This window comes from Meleagris gallopavo, chromosome 5 (genome assembly GCF_000146605.3).
Source record: "Meleagris gallopavo isolate NT-WF06-2002-E0010 breed Aviagen turkey brand Nicholas breeding stock chromosome 5, Turkey_5.1, whole genome shotgun sequence".
NCBI classification, from domain to species: domain Eukaryota; kingdom Metazoa; phylum Chordata; class Aves; order Galliformes; family Phasianidae; genus Meleagris; species Meleagris gallopavo.
This window is the reverse complement of record NC_015015.2, coordinates 33,678,634-33,694,453: the sequence shown is the minus strand read 5'-3', so window position 1 is coordinate 33,694,453 and position 15,820 is coordinate 33,678,634. Positions and strand designations below refer to the sequence as shown.

The following is a 15,820-nucleotide window of genomic DNA, read 5'->3' as shown; positions in this document are numbered from 1 at the left end:
AAAAAAAAAAACCCAGAAAGGTTACCACAAGAAAAGGTGAAAACTAGAAATTGCAAAAGGGTTCTTCACCAACAGAATGATAACAAAAGTTCTGGAATTCTAGAGAAAAGTGACAATGAGAGGAAAGAAAGTCTTCCGATGGATTACTTCCACAGTAACTGAAAACAAAGCTCAGGGATGGTTCCTCAAGTTCTGACTACTGGCATACAGAAATGAGATTGAGAACACAAACGCTTAACAGCATTAAGTGCTGCATCAATGGACAAAAAATTCAGACTAAAGTACACTCAGTTTTAATGATCTCTGTCTTAAAATCTTTAATTTCCTTTGGTAGCAAGCAATGTCAGAGGATATTGCAAGTAACATTATCTGCTTGCCACAGATTTGTCAACGTTATACTTTCCAAAGTAAAACATTCTAATTTATGTTTCCAAACAGCAATAAGTATAGCAATATTGAATATTTATTTCTGTCCTTGATAACATTTCAAGCGTTCAGAATAAATGTTTTAAGTTTGGTACAAATGCAACAAATGCCAGATTCTGCACTTGGGACACAGCAAACCTGGCTGTATAGGTCAGACTGGGGCTAGCTGTACAGACTGGGGATGAGAGGCAGCCCTGCGGAAAAGGTCTGAGGACTGACTGACAGTAATTGAATCTGAACCATCAGCGTGCTGTGGCAGTGCAAAGGGCCAACCATACCCTAGGATGTACCAGACCCAGCGCTGCCACCGGGTGAAGGATTGCCCCACCCTGCTCCACACTGTGCGGCCTTATCTCAAAGACCATGCGCAGCTTGTGTGTGCCACAATGTAAGAAGGACATAAAAATATTAGAGAGTGTCCAAAGGAGGGCTACAAAGATCATCGAGGGTCTAAAGGGCAAAACCAATGAGAAGCAGCTGAGGTCCCTTGGTTTGTTCAGTGCAGAGTAGAGGATGCTGAAGGGAGGCCTCATGGTGGCCTACAGCTCCTCACAGGGAGCGGAGGGGCTGCTCTGAGCTCTGCTCTCTGGTGACAGTGACAGGGCCTGAGGGAACAGCATGGAACTACATCAGAAAAGGGTCAAGGTGAGCGTTAGGAAAAGGCTCTGCACTAGAGGGTGGTCAGGGATGGAACAGGATCCCCAGGGCAAGTGGACACAGCCCAAAACTGCCAGAGTTCAAGGAGCATTTGGACAACACTCTCAAACATAGCGCTTGGATTTTGGATGGTCCTATGCAGAATCAATACTTGGTTTCATAATCACTGCATCCCCTCACCAACTCAGGTTGTTCTGTGGTATAAGGTTTCAGAATAGAAGTAAGGCTGGAAAAACATCAGTTGTTTTCCCTATTGTTTACCAAAACTCCTTTCCTCCTTCCTATCCCTGCAGATGTAATCTTTGACAATGAGGACCTCAGACGTAAGAGGTTGAGTTTTTGTTCTAAATTGAAACAAATTCATTTTGTTCATACAATATTTATATTTTAGTCTAACTACAGTTATAGCAAAAATAGCTACACTTTATGTTACCATTACACACAGCTGTGAAGAAAAAGTATCAGTAAGAGATTTAAGAAATATTCAGGAAGTAGTACAAAATTGTTATTCATCCTTTTCACATTCACGAGGCCAATTTTTTTCAAAAAAAGCAAATAATATAAAGAGTTGTACGTTAATAACCCTTTTATGGTCTACAAAGCACAAGAAGGAAAGGAAAATATTATCTGAATAATTCTTCCTGTACTGCTGACTGCTCATGTAATACAACGCACAAAAACACTGTAAGTTGCAAAATAAATAAAATTGTGCACCTCCTGCAGGAAAAAAAAAGAAAGAAACTATACATAAAGAAAAACACAAGAGTATATTACTTACAAACTGAAGTGACTTACCCACATGAAGTGGAACTACTTTTTAACATAATGCAAATCAACACAACATACACAAAAAAATTCCCACTACTTATTAAAAAACTAGGCATTCAACATTCTTAGACTTTCTGAATACTTAGAGCACCTTACATCGCAAGATAAATTTGCTTTCTTCATCATTCCAATTATTTCTATTTCTGCAATTAGACATGGGAACAACAGCCCTGGACCATAAATTTCAATTTCAGAAAAAAAGCAAGAGGTAGGCTACAGAAAACTTGAAACTACTGTTGTAGTAGTCTTATCCACTGCAAAGAAAGTTACAACAATCTGAAACTTCTGACTACATTTGCTCCTGAACAGGCTAAAACAACAGCAGAGGCCTTGGTAAAGACAGCAGGGGAGTTGCTGACACAATGAGAGAAAGAGGAGATCCTATAACATCCAGTCTACACAGCTTCAAGATAAATATCCACCTCAAAGGAACTTTCTCTCAACACAGCTGAGACAGCAGTATGAATGCTGTATTTCAATTTCTATGGAGTAAGATAACTTCAATCAGAAGTATATAAATGTTTTCTTTTGTTTTTAATTTTGTTTCCCCCTAAAAAAAGGTATCTTCAAAGTATTTTTAACCATATGAGTTTATAATCACAAGACAATATTTATGCTCATTAGGAAGCCTTAAGAAAATACAGTACCTTTTAAATCAGTCATGTAATTCAAATCACAGCTGCATACTAAGAGCAATTCAGAACTTAAATGATTAGCAAAATTTAACTCCACATCCTATTTGAACTAAACTTCTTTTTCTGTATGCTATTCCAGTCAGATATAAGCTAATAGGAACATTTTTAAAATGTTAATATTTAAAATGTTCCTATCAAAGACGGTAGTACGAATAACTTATTCTGTTGTTATATATTCTGTTGAATATATTTAACTGATATGTAATGTTAAACAGAAACTACTTGCAAGACCGTAACTGCTTACCTAAAATTATAATCTAATCTATAAATAGTATAAATTCAGTACATATAATCACAACACAACCTGAAAAATAAACTTAAAAAAAAAAGTAAAAGAAAAAATAAAAGAAAAAGTAAACAACAAAGTTCAAAATACAATAGGCATTTTTCAAGGAGAATATCAATTACTTAGAAATGTATACTAGGTGGGCATTTTGTTCCCTTTTTTTAACAGAAAATTGCACAGGTTGATTACTTGTTTGCATACACTAGGAAACCTTAGTGATCAGTAAAACCACTATAAAAAGTTCCTTTTTCGTGCTTTTAAAAAGAGTTCCACATTCCCAGCAAGCAACTGACAGTGAAAAAGAAACCACTCCTTTCATTCACCAGTCCTTAACTTCATTCCAACAGCCAGAACTGCAAGAACTGAAAGAACCAGTTCTACCCCTGCATTCATAAAGAAGGTTTTGTTGTTTTTTTTGTTTTGTTTTGTTTTTGTTTTGTTTTTTTTTTTTGAAGCAGATATTGTGATTAACAAGGAAGGATTTGTAGACTAAATTCTGCCTCTACTTACGTGTATGGAAGGTACAGATAGATACGAAAAGAACTAAAACTTGCCAAACAACTGATTAGGCAGACAACCCATCTCATTCCTCAAGTTTGCTGGAGAAATCTTGGACAAAATGAAACAATACTACTTAAAAATTTTACAGCATATTTTTCAAAATAAATAATCTTGCATATTTTGATTTCCCCCTCATTACATTAGATACATAAAAAAGCCAATAATGTATACATGTGGTTCACATCACAAATAACTGACTTACCTTCTTATCTTCTTTTGCTTTCTGAGTTTTCTTTTTTATTTTTTTATCATCCAATTCTTGATCTGATGTAATAGCAGGGTTATCTATACCACCTTTCCATGTTTCAACAGGTGAAAGAAGTGGGTCTTCTTCACTACCACGATGCCTGCCTTTTCTTTTAGCTTTAGAGGTGGTAAAAGCCTCATCATCACTCGCATCTGAATGCGTTCTCCTATAGTATGACTTAGCTTTGCTGAACAATGTCTTAGACTTATATTTGTACTTTGAAGGTCTTCTTTCCCCATGACTTTTAGATATTCTGTCAGAAAACCCATTTTCTTCATCACCCTGGGCATTCATAGGCATTGAGTTTCGAACTTTAATAATACGATTCTGACTATCATCTGGAACTGCGTAGATATCATCTGCAAAGCCTTTATGTTTGAAAATAGTGTCAATAGGTTCAGCATAATTGTCAGATGGGTCTACATCTTCTGGAGGTGCTACAGGCACTCGAGACGGTTGTTTCCTTGGGTTTTTACCAATACCTGCCTCTATTGTTTTTAGAAGGTTAGGATCCAGTTTTTTCACATTTGTTCTTGGAACAAGGGGTTTCGGTTTTATTGGAGGAGGCACTTTATGGTTGCGTTCATGGTCGTGACAATTGAGAGGTGTACTGTGAACAGGATACTCATTTCCTTCCAAGTCCAATCGGTACTTTGAACGGTCACTAGGGGTCGGAAGTAACCTTACATCATCACCAATTGGACTGTATGGGGGTGGTCCCTCAGCATCATCCTCTGAATCTGGATAATTATAGTCAAGGGAACCTCCTCTAGGAGACCTTGAAAAAACGTCTTCACTTGTATGCGTTGTTTCCCTTGTGCTGTCTGACATATAGGAACTTTCAATCATGTTTTTCTTCTCTAATACATCACTGAAGAATAATGTGAAGACCTCTGTTTGACGATGATATTGAGATAATGAATATAAAGCTGTAAACTTTGCAGTAATCTCTGTTGCTATATGTTCTCCTTCAGTCATGAGCTCCTTGATTGCTTCATTCTCAAAAAAGTCTGCCTGGCTATCTGTAACAGCCACCAATTGGACAGGAATTGTATCCTGAACTTCAGAAAGAAATGCCCGAAGCATCCCCATGGATGCCTTCCGCTTTGCAGAGTAAACCAGTATATATCCATGAACAAGTTCATCTTTCCTCACACCAATTGAAGAATGGTATGATAATATAGTTATTTGTATTCTACGCCTCTTTTCACCTATAATTTTATCAAGCATCACAGAATTGCTTTGGCCAGCCTGAGCAGCACTACAGGAGTGAGAGTCAAGAAAGGGTGAAAGAATGAGATCTACACTGAATGGATCACCACACATAGCACACATGACAATTCTTAGGTCAGCTTCTGACAGATCTTTAATGGTGGGAACAGGACTCACAACATCAAAGTGGTGTTTAACTGCTTCCAGTACTCCCCTCAGAGCTTGTTTTATTTGGGTCTCATTAAATTTGCGTGGATATGTACCAGCAGGCACATCTACAAAAGGACATTGTAATTTGTTGGCCAACTGCTGTCCCTGATGTCTCAGAATAGGTAGATTCTTGCTAACACTGTCCCTCTGATTAGCCAGTATTAATGTAAATGGAAGACTGGCCATATATTTGTCTCTCCTTATCTGAGATGCTTCAGCTCTTATTTTTGCAATGCAATCCCCAATAAAATTCAGCGATTCAATAGAGTTAAACACACAAAAACAACCATGTGGTTTGAAGGTAGAGGTCCACAACTGAGTCAACAAGTATGGGGATTTCGCATCAACTGGCCTAAGATCTAGCTCATATATTTTTCCATCTAATGCATATTCATCATCAGTGGACTGCGTCCGAATTTCATTTGCTAACTCTTGTGCAAGGCCATCTTTGCCCAAAATGAAAAGATTAACTTTATCTATGTTGGCACTATCATGGTATAAATTTGAACGACCATGGTCTAACTGCAGAAGACTGTTGGCAAGTAACTGTTCTACTTTAATGTCCATGCAATTTTGGCCACTGAGACAAGTTTCTTTAGTTGGATGATAAACGAATCCTATGTGTTTGAGAAGAAGAGATTCTCTATCAGGTGCAAGTTTCTGCAAAGCTTTGTATCTAGGCTCTTCACTCAAAACTGCATGAATTTCACTCATCTTATCTGAACTTGGTGTTGCATTAAGATCCAGGTCATAAAATAGCTCTGAATGTTCAAAAAGCATTTCCTGAAACTCCTCTTTGGCTTTTTCAACAATTTCCCTCTGATGCCTACCATACACTTCCTTACTATCTGCATCAGTGATGTATTTGAACGCCTCATCCTCCATAACAAAACATATAACTTCTTCCCATGGCTGTCCAGGTGAAATGAACTGGATTTTCTCAAGAGTTTTTTTGAATTTCTCCTTCATTTCAATCCTCCTCTTTTCAGATATAAGATGCTGCACATGATTTTGATAAACTTTTTCTGCCTCTAGTGTAGTGAGAAGGTCAAATGGAATCCTTCTGTCATTCACTTTATCTATATGGTCAGTTTCATCCCAGGGTGTTTTTTCAAGCACTACAAAACAGGAATGGAAGTCAGGCCTTTTCTCCATTAATTTCAATGCTTCTGACCAGCTCAAATGTTCAATCTCATCTAGATTTGACAGAAGAGTATTAAGAGCTCTTGGCAATGCATTAATGTATTCTTCTTTTCTTTTTCTAATATGTTCCTGTTTAAGTTGCTCTATGTGTTTTGAAAAAGTATTTTTGGCCTTTTTTGTTCCTTCCAAATTTATGTACTCTTCATAGTCAGGGTGGTTTTTCAGTTTATTACTAACTGTTTTCCAAGTAGCATGATAGTCTCTCACAGTTTGGACAAGTTTTTCAAACTTGTCTGTTGCTGTAACAACTAGCTGTCTTTGAGTTTTGTAAGCATCCAAGTAGGGGATTATTTTAGGTTTACCACGAGTTTTATCCATCATTTGTACCAGGGCAGTAAAACAAGTTTCAACATTAACATTGAATCTTGCCGATGTTTCCACTACCACAAGGTTCTTCTTATTAGAAGCAAATGCTTGAACCTCTCGTAGATAATGATCCACACATTCATCACATTTTGTTGCTGCTATTATTATGGGTTTCTTAGATTTTGATAACTGAATATAGAGATTATTCACAAATTTAAGTTGATCATCAAACTTCCTATTGCATCCTTGGCTGACATCAATGCACAGTAAAAATCCATCAATACTTAATTTCCCTTCAGGCATTTGTTTTTGCTCAAAGTCTTGCTCCAAGCCCAGCTGATCTGTGCAAATGTACATTAATTTTTCTGCTGACTGCAGTTTGGAGGCAGCTGCACGTTTTATGTATGGTTGTAAGTTCGTACTCCGATGAGGCAAGAAAGTCTGATCATCAATGAACTCAGTCTGTTCAATTACATGAATTCTGCAGTCAATTCCATCCTCCCCACTTTGTGTTACGTCACCCCAGTACAAAAAGTGATCATTGTTAACAACTCTTCCTCCAAAGTCAATTGTGCTAAGCACAGAGGTATGCTCAGGATAATATTCATCTGCTTTTGAACGAACGAATCTATTGCACAAACACGACTTCCCAACTCCACAATTACCTTTATCCTTTTCAGTTCCAGACAGTCCAACAACACTAACAGCATAAGACGGGGGACGTGGCTCTTTGTTTTTTGCCATCATAACTTTCCTCTCATCATTTGGCAATTAGTAAGGTAACTGTATGTGGTTTTCATTCTGGAAATGTTCCTACAAGTTTAAATTGTATATCCACGGTTACACAAATGGCTTCCAGTTGCTCTTGCTTCAGCTTGTCATTGAGAGTTCAGACACTCAGAATGAAGAAGAATCATCTTCCTAAAGGGAAAAAAAAAAAAAGGGAAAAAAAAATTAGATTTCCTTTCTATAATTCTCAAGGGAAAAGAGATTTTAAAAGCAATATTGCTTGTTTATCCTGAAATTATTTTCTCTGTACATGAATGCTTCACAACTACTTTAAATGAGATCTTGAGCTCCTAATTTATTCATATTAATCTGATTTATATCAAAGGTTTAAAAATGAACAGCTTTTAGACACAGTTCAGTAACAGTTAATCATCTATTTGAATAGGTGATCAGAATACGGCTGAAAAGAACAAGTGTTTTCTTGCACAACTTACAGGCACTAAACAGCATTTTCTGCTTTATCAGAATTTTCCTTATTACTTGAGATAAGGGACAAGTCAAGTTTTATGGTGGCTGGCTCTCACTATGGATAAATACATTACAGTAACAAATCCAGAGAAATATTCACACACATATACTTTCATTTATGCTCGCATTTTCACTAAATAGCAGGCTTACTTGCATGAATAACATTAACTTTGTGTACATTTGTGAATTGGATTTTTAGTTTTCAGTAGAGAAACTTTCTGAGTATGAAGCTGTAAAATCAGGAAGTTAACAATGCAACTCAGTTACCACCTATCTGCAAAAGTAAACTACTTTATTTGCACACTAACAGTAAACTGCTTTTAAGGAGAAACTTCTAACCTAAATTCTACTGAAGAAAAAAAAAAATGTGAACACTGGTATACAGATACTAACACAAAGATAAGACTTAATTCTGAGGTTATAAAAAACATGATGTATATCCTTCTGTCTCCTGGAAATTAAAAAAAAAAAAACCACCACAGAATAACTGTAAATAGGAACTCAATACACACAAAGTTACACAGAATTATTACAGGGATCCAGTGGTTTTACTGGAGCTGTCATCTTGCATAATGAATAACACTATCAGTTATTAATCAGAAGATGTTTCTTATGTACATACTGCAAATGGAGAGATATTTACTATTTTAGAAACAACTGCACTATGCAGAAAACAAAACAAACAAAAGAAGACTGAATGGCCAGACCCAGCAGGTTGTCATCATAAACATGAAGCCTAGTTGGAGGCCACAAACTGGAAGAGCACCCCAGGAGTTAATATTGAGTCTAGTACAGTTCAACATCTTCCGTAATGATTTCAATGATGGGGCACAGAGTACTCTCAGCAAGTTTGCAGACCATACAAAACTGGGAGGAAAGGCTGATTCATCACAAGTTTACACTGCCTTACAAAGAGACCTTTTGGAGAAAAAGGCTGACAGGAACCCTGTGCAGTTCAACAAGGAGAAGTGCAAACTCCAGCATTTAGAGAAAAACAACTGCATATATAAATATATGCCTGAAGCCAACCATATGGATAGTAGCTTCACAAATGCAGACCTGAGGATCCCGGTGGGCAGCAAGTTATGAGGCAGTACTGTGGCCTTGTGGCAAAGCTAATGGTATTTTAGGTTGCATTAGGAAGAGATCACAAGTGTGTCAAAAGAGTTCATCTTTCCCATCTATTTCAGCACTGGTGAGGCCACACCTGGAGTACAATACAATATACCATACAATAAGATACAGACACACTGTAGAATGCTCTCTGAAAGGCAACCACACTCATTGGGGGATTAAAACATCTCTCATTCTCTCATGTAAGGAAAGGCTGAAGTTGTTTAACCTTGAGGGATCTCATCGATGTGTATAAATATTTGGAGGGAACGTATAAAGAAGGCAGAGACAGATTCCTTCCAGTAATAATGAATGAGAGGAGAAGAGACAATGGGCACAAACTGAAACAGGGCAGATTCCATATGAACATTTAAAATTTATTTTTATTTAAAGAAAAAAAAAAAATGCAAGTGACTCAGCACTGAAATACGTTGCCCAGAGAGACTGTGGAACTTTCCCCACTTGTGTATATTCAAAAGCCACTTGAACACAGTCCTGGGCAACCCGCTCTACGTGGCCCCACTTGAGCAGGGACTGAATCAGATGGACTCAGAGGTCCCTGCTAACTTCAACAATTTTGTGAAAATATGTTCATAATACTAGTTGTGGTAGAAAAATGTTAATGGATTTTCTAATCAAGAGAATGGAAAAATAAAAGTAATCACATGACACTATATAGAATACAGAGATTACTTAATATATTTGCTTTTGTATTTCTGGAGTATGTTACTTCAAACACTGAAAATTACCTAAATACATAAATAAACCATATAAGAATAGATGTTACGAGTCCTAGCATTAAAATCTTCATCTCAGTATCTCAATTTTATTTACCTTGTTGTCATTCTCAGCAAAAAATTGCTGAGAATGCTGCTATAGTAATTCCCTCTGGTATGAAAAAGAAGAAATAAGTAAGCTTTTGATTTTTTTGGGGGGGTGGGCTGCACAGAGACATGAATCGGACTCGATCCTTCTGGGTCTTTTTCAACTCAAGATATTTGGTATACTGTGACACCAAGATCAGTCACCCAACAGGCTCCCAAAATCTGCCTCAAAAACTAATTCACAAATGTTAGAACATAGAAAATATTATTAAAACCATTAAGAAGTTTTTTAAAAGTATTTGTATCACATTAAAATAGAAGACAGAAGTTTCAAAACCTCTAACACACTGGCCATACAGAATTAATGCTTCAGAGTTTTCCACTTAGAAATCTCAAGGTCTGATCAGAAGCACAGTATCTACATAATCATCTTTATAATACAGCTCATTGATCACAATATAGAATGTATTTAAAAAAAAAAAAGGTTTTGGTTATAAAAATAGTGAAGCACCTATTTAAGGAAGAATAAACTATGACTTACATTGAAAAAGGAAAGGGAAAATAAAGTCAGTAATTTTTATACTTAGCTTTTAAGTTGCAAGAAGTAAAACTTTTATCCAGCTTTTTAGGAATTCGTTTTAAAAATAAAAAAATTACTCAAGACATTCAGAAAGAGAATTCTTTTGCTTTTTACTTTTTCCACTGTATTTTTATGTTCTTAAAACACAAAATTTAGAGCTAGAAAAAAATGGCTCTGCAAACAAAATCACTTAGTGAAAGTAAATCCTTCACAAACAGAGTTTATATTAATACAAATAAACCAACCCAGTGTTTTCTTTCGAAAGCAAACCTTACCACAGTAGCATCATTCAAACCACCAGAACGAGAAGTTTAGTCACCACTTCCACTATAAAAATGTTTTCTATTTAACACAGCACAATACACATTTGATGTGGACTAAACAGAGATCTTCCTTCACAAGACTATTTCATTTAATCAGGAAGACGCTGTCAATTTGCAACTAGATTACAAGACTCAATCAATACTTTCAGATTACCTACATCTCCGCATAGCAAATGTTCTTCCTCCTCCACTAATAAATGTTTCATCTAATCGATATATTTTTAAGAGACTAAGTACTAAGAGTAAGGTGAAATGGAACACTTACATGGAAAAACAAAGAAACTAGTATCTCACAAAAATAGTGCGAGTTGGATCACTTAAGATATCTAAAAACCAGTTTTTAATTTTCATTTTACACTGATTGAACAGTGCAAATTGACAGAATGAAATTTATTTTAATTAAGCAATAAACATGGTAGAAGCTTATTTAATATGCAAACATCATTAAGTTGCTGCCTAAATGGAAGATTTTTTTATCAGTAATACATCAATATTTTAAATGCCCAGTATAGTTCTGTGCAGTTTTAAAACATATACAGTAAAAGTTTACAATGAGGTACTTTCACTACCTTATTTCAATCTGCCTATTTCTAGTATAACAAACTGAAAACATTCCATATCAGTTTTGTCACAGACTCAAAGGAGGGGTTGTTGTCTGCAAGTTATTTCGTCTTCAAATTGAAAATAATAGAGCACTTCTATGTGTAAACAGAAGGATTTTGAAGAACTGAAGTGTATGACATCACTGCAGGAACAATCTCTGACCTGACAATTGTGTCATAAGACCATCCCTCTGCAGACTTTCAGATTTCCTGGCACAATTACGAAGAAAATAAGGCATATCACCTTGTATTTACTCGCCCACCTACCCCCCTTAAACAAAAGATTATGAAGACCTGAAGCCTGAATTTACTGTTAGAAAAACAAGGTGCAAAGTAAAATGATTATCCTGCTGTGATCTTTCTGCAGTGATGTCACCACACTTAAACAGTGACCTCCAATAAGTCCTTCCCTGACGGATCTGAAAAAAAAGGTAAGATTCATCAACAATTTCAAAATTATCAAAGAAGCAGCAGCAATCAGAAAAGGTATAACTTCTAAGCTGTGCGTGAAAATTGTTTCCCCCATTTTAAATCTATAACCTTAATTCACAACTCAGAGCCCAAGCTGGATCTTCCCCTTAATTTAAATCCTCTAAACACAGCTATTAATACTTGGAACAGACAGAAGACATAATTCTTCCTAAGTAACTGTGATTTCAGAAGTGCAAGGTGATATTTCAACAACACTTAGGTTGCAAAAACCTCTAAGTGAATACATTATCTCAGACAATATATAAAGTAGGTAACGTTAAAAAAAAAATCCAAATTACTTGCAGAAGAATTTGCAACTCTGAAAGACCTGGAATATAATTTTGGAAGATGAACTTGAAACAATCAGTTAAGTAGAGAATACATAAAATGAATGCCTAGATAAACATATGAAACCTTTTACTTAAACAAGTACAATCTACATCAAAATCCTCTTACCTGTAATAAACCCTGGTAAATGTTGATTTTATAGCAGCAACTACCTACAGTACAGTTATCAAAAACTGATCTGTTCCATGGATCTGCAATTTGCAACCACACAAAACCAGACTTTAAATGCCAGGTCAGTGTTAGATATATTAAGACACAGAAAAGGAATGAAACTTGATGTATTTCAACTAGTTCATGGTGCAAGCCACTTTTAACTAAGGCAAAGTTCTGACGAAGATGCAGCACCATGCTGTAAATGTGCTAAGCATAATAACATCCAAAAAATATGTTTTTCATTTATATTCTCAGTAATTCTATTTTGGTTTGGAAATAATACAGGTAGTTGAAAAAGCTTCGTCTTTACTAAGTCTTCTTTTTGATTTAAAAAAAAGAAAAAAAAATTAGCAAGTGATAAGCAATGCATCAATACCAGAGCAATTCTCAACTTGTGGTACGAAACCCTAAAAGATCAGCTAGAGCAACAGATGCCATTTATTCCCAAATATACATATCTTAAAGTCTAAACATCAGCATGGGAGACAATATTATCAGTAACTAATAAACACTAGAATAGTATCACTTGTCTTTATTTAGTAATCGCAGCTGCGCAGGAAGTTGCAGGTGGGTCCGCAGCCAAGAGTACTTTGCAATACCTTCTGAAATTATTTTCTGAACCTAAAAATGTTTCCAGTTTGCAGACTTAACAAGGCTGAAGCGTAAATGCTGTATGAAAGATTCTCCAGAACTGCTCATGACCACAACAAACTAAACAGGTGGAAATACCAACAGGTAAGGAAAGTTCTCCCATGGTCCTCTGCTCACTCTAACACTGGCTAGAGACAACAGTTAAAGATACTGTTTTTCCAGGATTGATTTCAATTACCATAGCCTTGTGAGAACGTTCATAAATGAGCCACCTAAGCACACTTCTAAAAAAGGGCCATGTCAGTCTAGTCTGCTTTGTAGGGTATGTGAATGCACCAAGTTACTGTGACCTCTACAGTCGGTCATAAAGTCCATTCAAACATTAAATGCCTCTGAAACAGTTTGCAGGATGACTTTTGCATGCACACCACTTCCAAATATCAAGGATCGCGATCTCAAGGAAGCCATAGGTTTGAATTCAGAATACTGCTGACAAAGCTTTCATAGTGCTTCAGTCCTCACTTCACACTTTGAGAACCAAAATTTAGCATCAGAAAATACTTAGATATCTGAATTCTTACATCTCTCAGCACATCACTAATTGGACCCAATTCAAACACTGTCACTTAATGAAAAAAACAAAATAACCTAACATAAACATAGCTTACAGTAGTATTGTTGCTCATTCAATTATTACCAAAAGGTATCTTCTTTACCCTAACAAGCATAAAAAAAACTGTTCTCCTCAAATTAAGGTCCTTTTAACAAACTAAACTAGACTCAGACTCTGCCAATATCATCTCACTAAGAATCTTGATTCACCAGTCAGTCATTCAGTGTGCGCTGTTATTCTTACTAACGTGCCAATAGTCACACCCTCTCAAGTACTCACAACCTTAACTAATTAACTGTACTTGAAATTTTATTTATAAATAAGAGTAAATTCAATGCTCTCCAGTAAAATTCTCCAAATAGTCATTAACATTAGGAAATAATGGTTCAGATAGAACATCAGGAAATTACTTAACCAACCAACAATGAGACAGTAAGGAATGCCATGAAACACCTCCAGCAATGACAGTCAAACTCAAAAGGAATCCAGTCTTAGATACAGGGTGTTTGGTCCTGACACAAATGGAGGACTGTAAGGGACTGCACCAATGCATTCATCTCAGATTTGGTTCCTACGATGTCCAGCTATCATCCTTAAGGGAGTGAGACACCAAAGACTTCTTCACATAGGAAAGTAAAGTAATCAGTTTATGAAAGGACAGAAGAAAAAAACTGATCGCCCAATAAATGAATGCAAAGCTGGGTTTACAGACAGAAGTTTACTAAATCTCTCCTAGTAATAAGAGTAATTTGAAAATCTCTGTTGCATTGCCCAGAATTAAAGCAAGGCCTAAATTTTATTTCTAAATTCAAAAGAGACCATCACCCCTCAGCTGGAATCCTGTACTCCAGGGGAATTATTGTCATTGCTGCTGTTGGCAGAAATCACAAAGAAACCAACAAGCAAAACTACACAAATTAGATCAAGGAACAACATAGGTAAACTGCAGAGGTTCCAATTATCATCACTATCACATCTGAACTCAGGCCTCTCAAGTGACTTATCTACAGATTTCTGAATACTCAAGAGCATTCAATACACGTTCAAAGCTTTGATTTTAACAGCAAAGTAAACAGTGCAAGCTTGTGGGAAAAATAAATTCATAATCCTTCCTCCGCAGGAAAAGCTCCTACTGAAGACATGCCTACTGCTCACAGGAATTTCTTAGTGCAAGACTACCCCATCAGACTATCGACAAAGTCATTCAAGAAAACACAAAAGCACTACGGGAGCAATCTTACAAAAGGGACCCAGGACTGAACTGACAGAAAAAGAAGAAAGAAAATGAATCAGATAAGGGAGGGTAAGGAGAGACATAGGGCTAAAACGCGTTTGCTGCAACTTAAACAAATTTCGCTGATCCACGTATCTGGATCATTTCATTTTAATTGGCTTGATGAAGAACTGCAGAACAAAGTCTGGGTACTGACAGGAGAAGTTTGGAGACTTGATTCAAAGAGTAATTTGTACAACCCAGATGTGTAATTTCTAGCTGTGTAATGCGAGAACACTTAAACTGTTCGCAAAGTGAACAAATGAAAAGCCATGTGTAAGTGGCAAATAAGATTTTGCAGAATCATTAGCTAATTTAACTGAGTTAATGCTACAGTGTAAAAGTATCCACATTTCTAAAACTGTGCACGGAAGTTTTAGTTTCACCTTTCTAAATGCAAACATCCTTCAGTTATTCTAGCATGTCTAGTGATACAGTAGTGCAAAACCAAGGAAACTGCCCTGATGTACCACAAAACGCATACAACCACAATGAAGTAACCACAGATTCTTTCAGTTTCTGATGGGTGTTAGGCACTAAAAAAAGCACAGCTAATATTCAAAGTAACTTCACTGCAATTCCTTCAATTTCCCTGCCAAAAATTCCAAACTCATTTTTCTTTAGTTTAAACATTCCATTAAAATGCACAAACATATGGAAGCGATGACAGGGCTCAAACAATCTGTGAAATTAATGCCCTTACACAAGTACCTCCTAAAAACAACGAAGAAACAACAACATTCCAACCTCAGTTACACTGACCTCTAGGCTAAGAGCTCTCAGAAAAAAAAAAAAAGAAAAGACGATTAAGAACATTGTGCCTCCTTTAAGTTGGTAATAACAGACACACACACACAAAAAGAAATCCTGGCAGCGCTAACAGACAGCTCTCGGTATCACCGGGACGACAGGTCACCAAGCTCTACTCTCTGCAGGTCTGGCAGCACACCTGCAGGCCAGGAGGCGGCCGGCGGCTCGCCCGTCCCCGACGCAGGTGCTCCCACCCGGCGGGGCGCGGGACCGCATCGCCGTGCCGACGAA

At 36.7% G+C, this 15,820-nt stretch overlaps 1 protein-coding gene across 1 annotated transcript in view; it reads right to left on the bottom strand.

Moving 5' to 3' along the window:
* The window catches only part of ARHGAP5 (Rho GTPase activating protein 5), a 39,822-nt gene extending 32,261 nt beyond the window's left edge, over positions 1-7,561 (bottom strand). Inside the window, exon 1 of the mRNA XM_010711661.3 lies at positions 3,656-7,561. Within this exon, the coding sequence (XP_010709963.1) occupies positions 3,656-7,378 (3,723 nt within the window). The 5' untranslated portion in view covers positions 7,379-7,561. The remainder of the gene's footprint in view (positions 1-3,655) is intronic.
* Between the last annotated feature and the right edge of the window lie 8,259 nt (positions 7,562-15,820).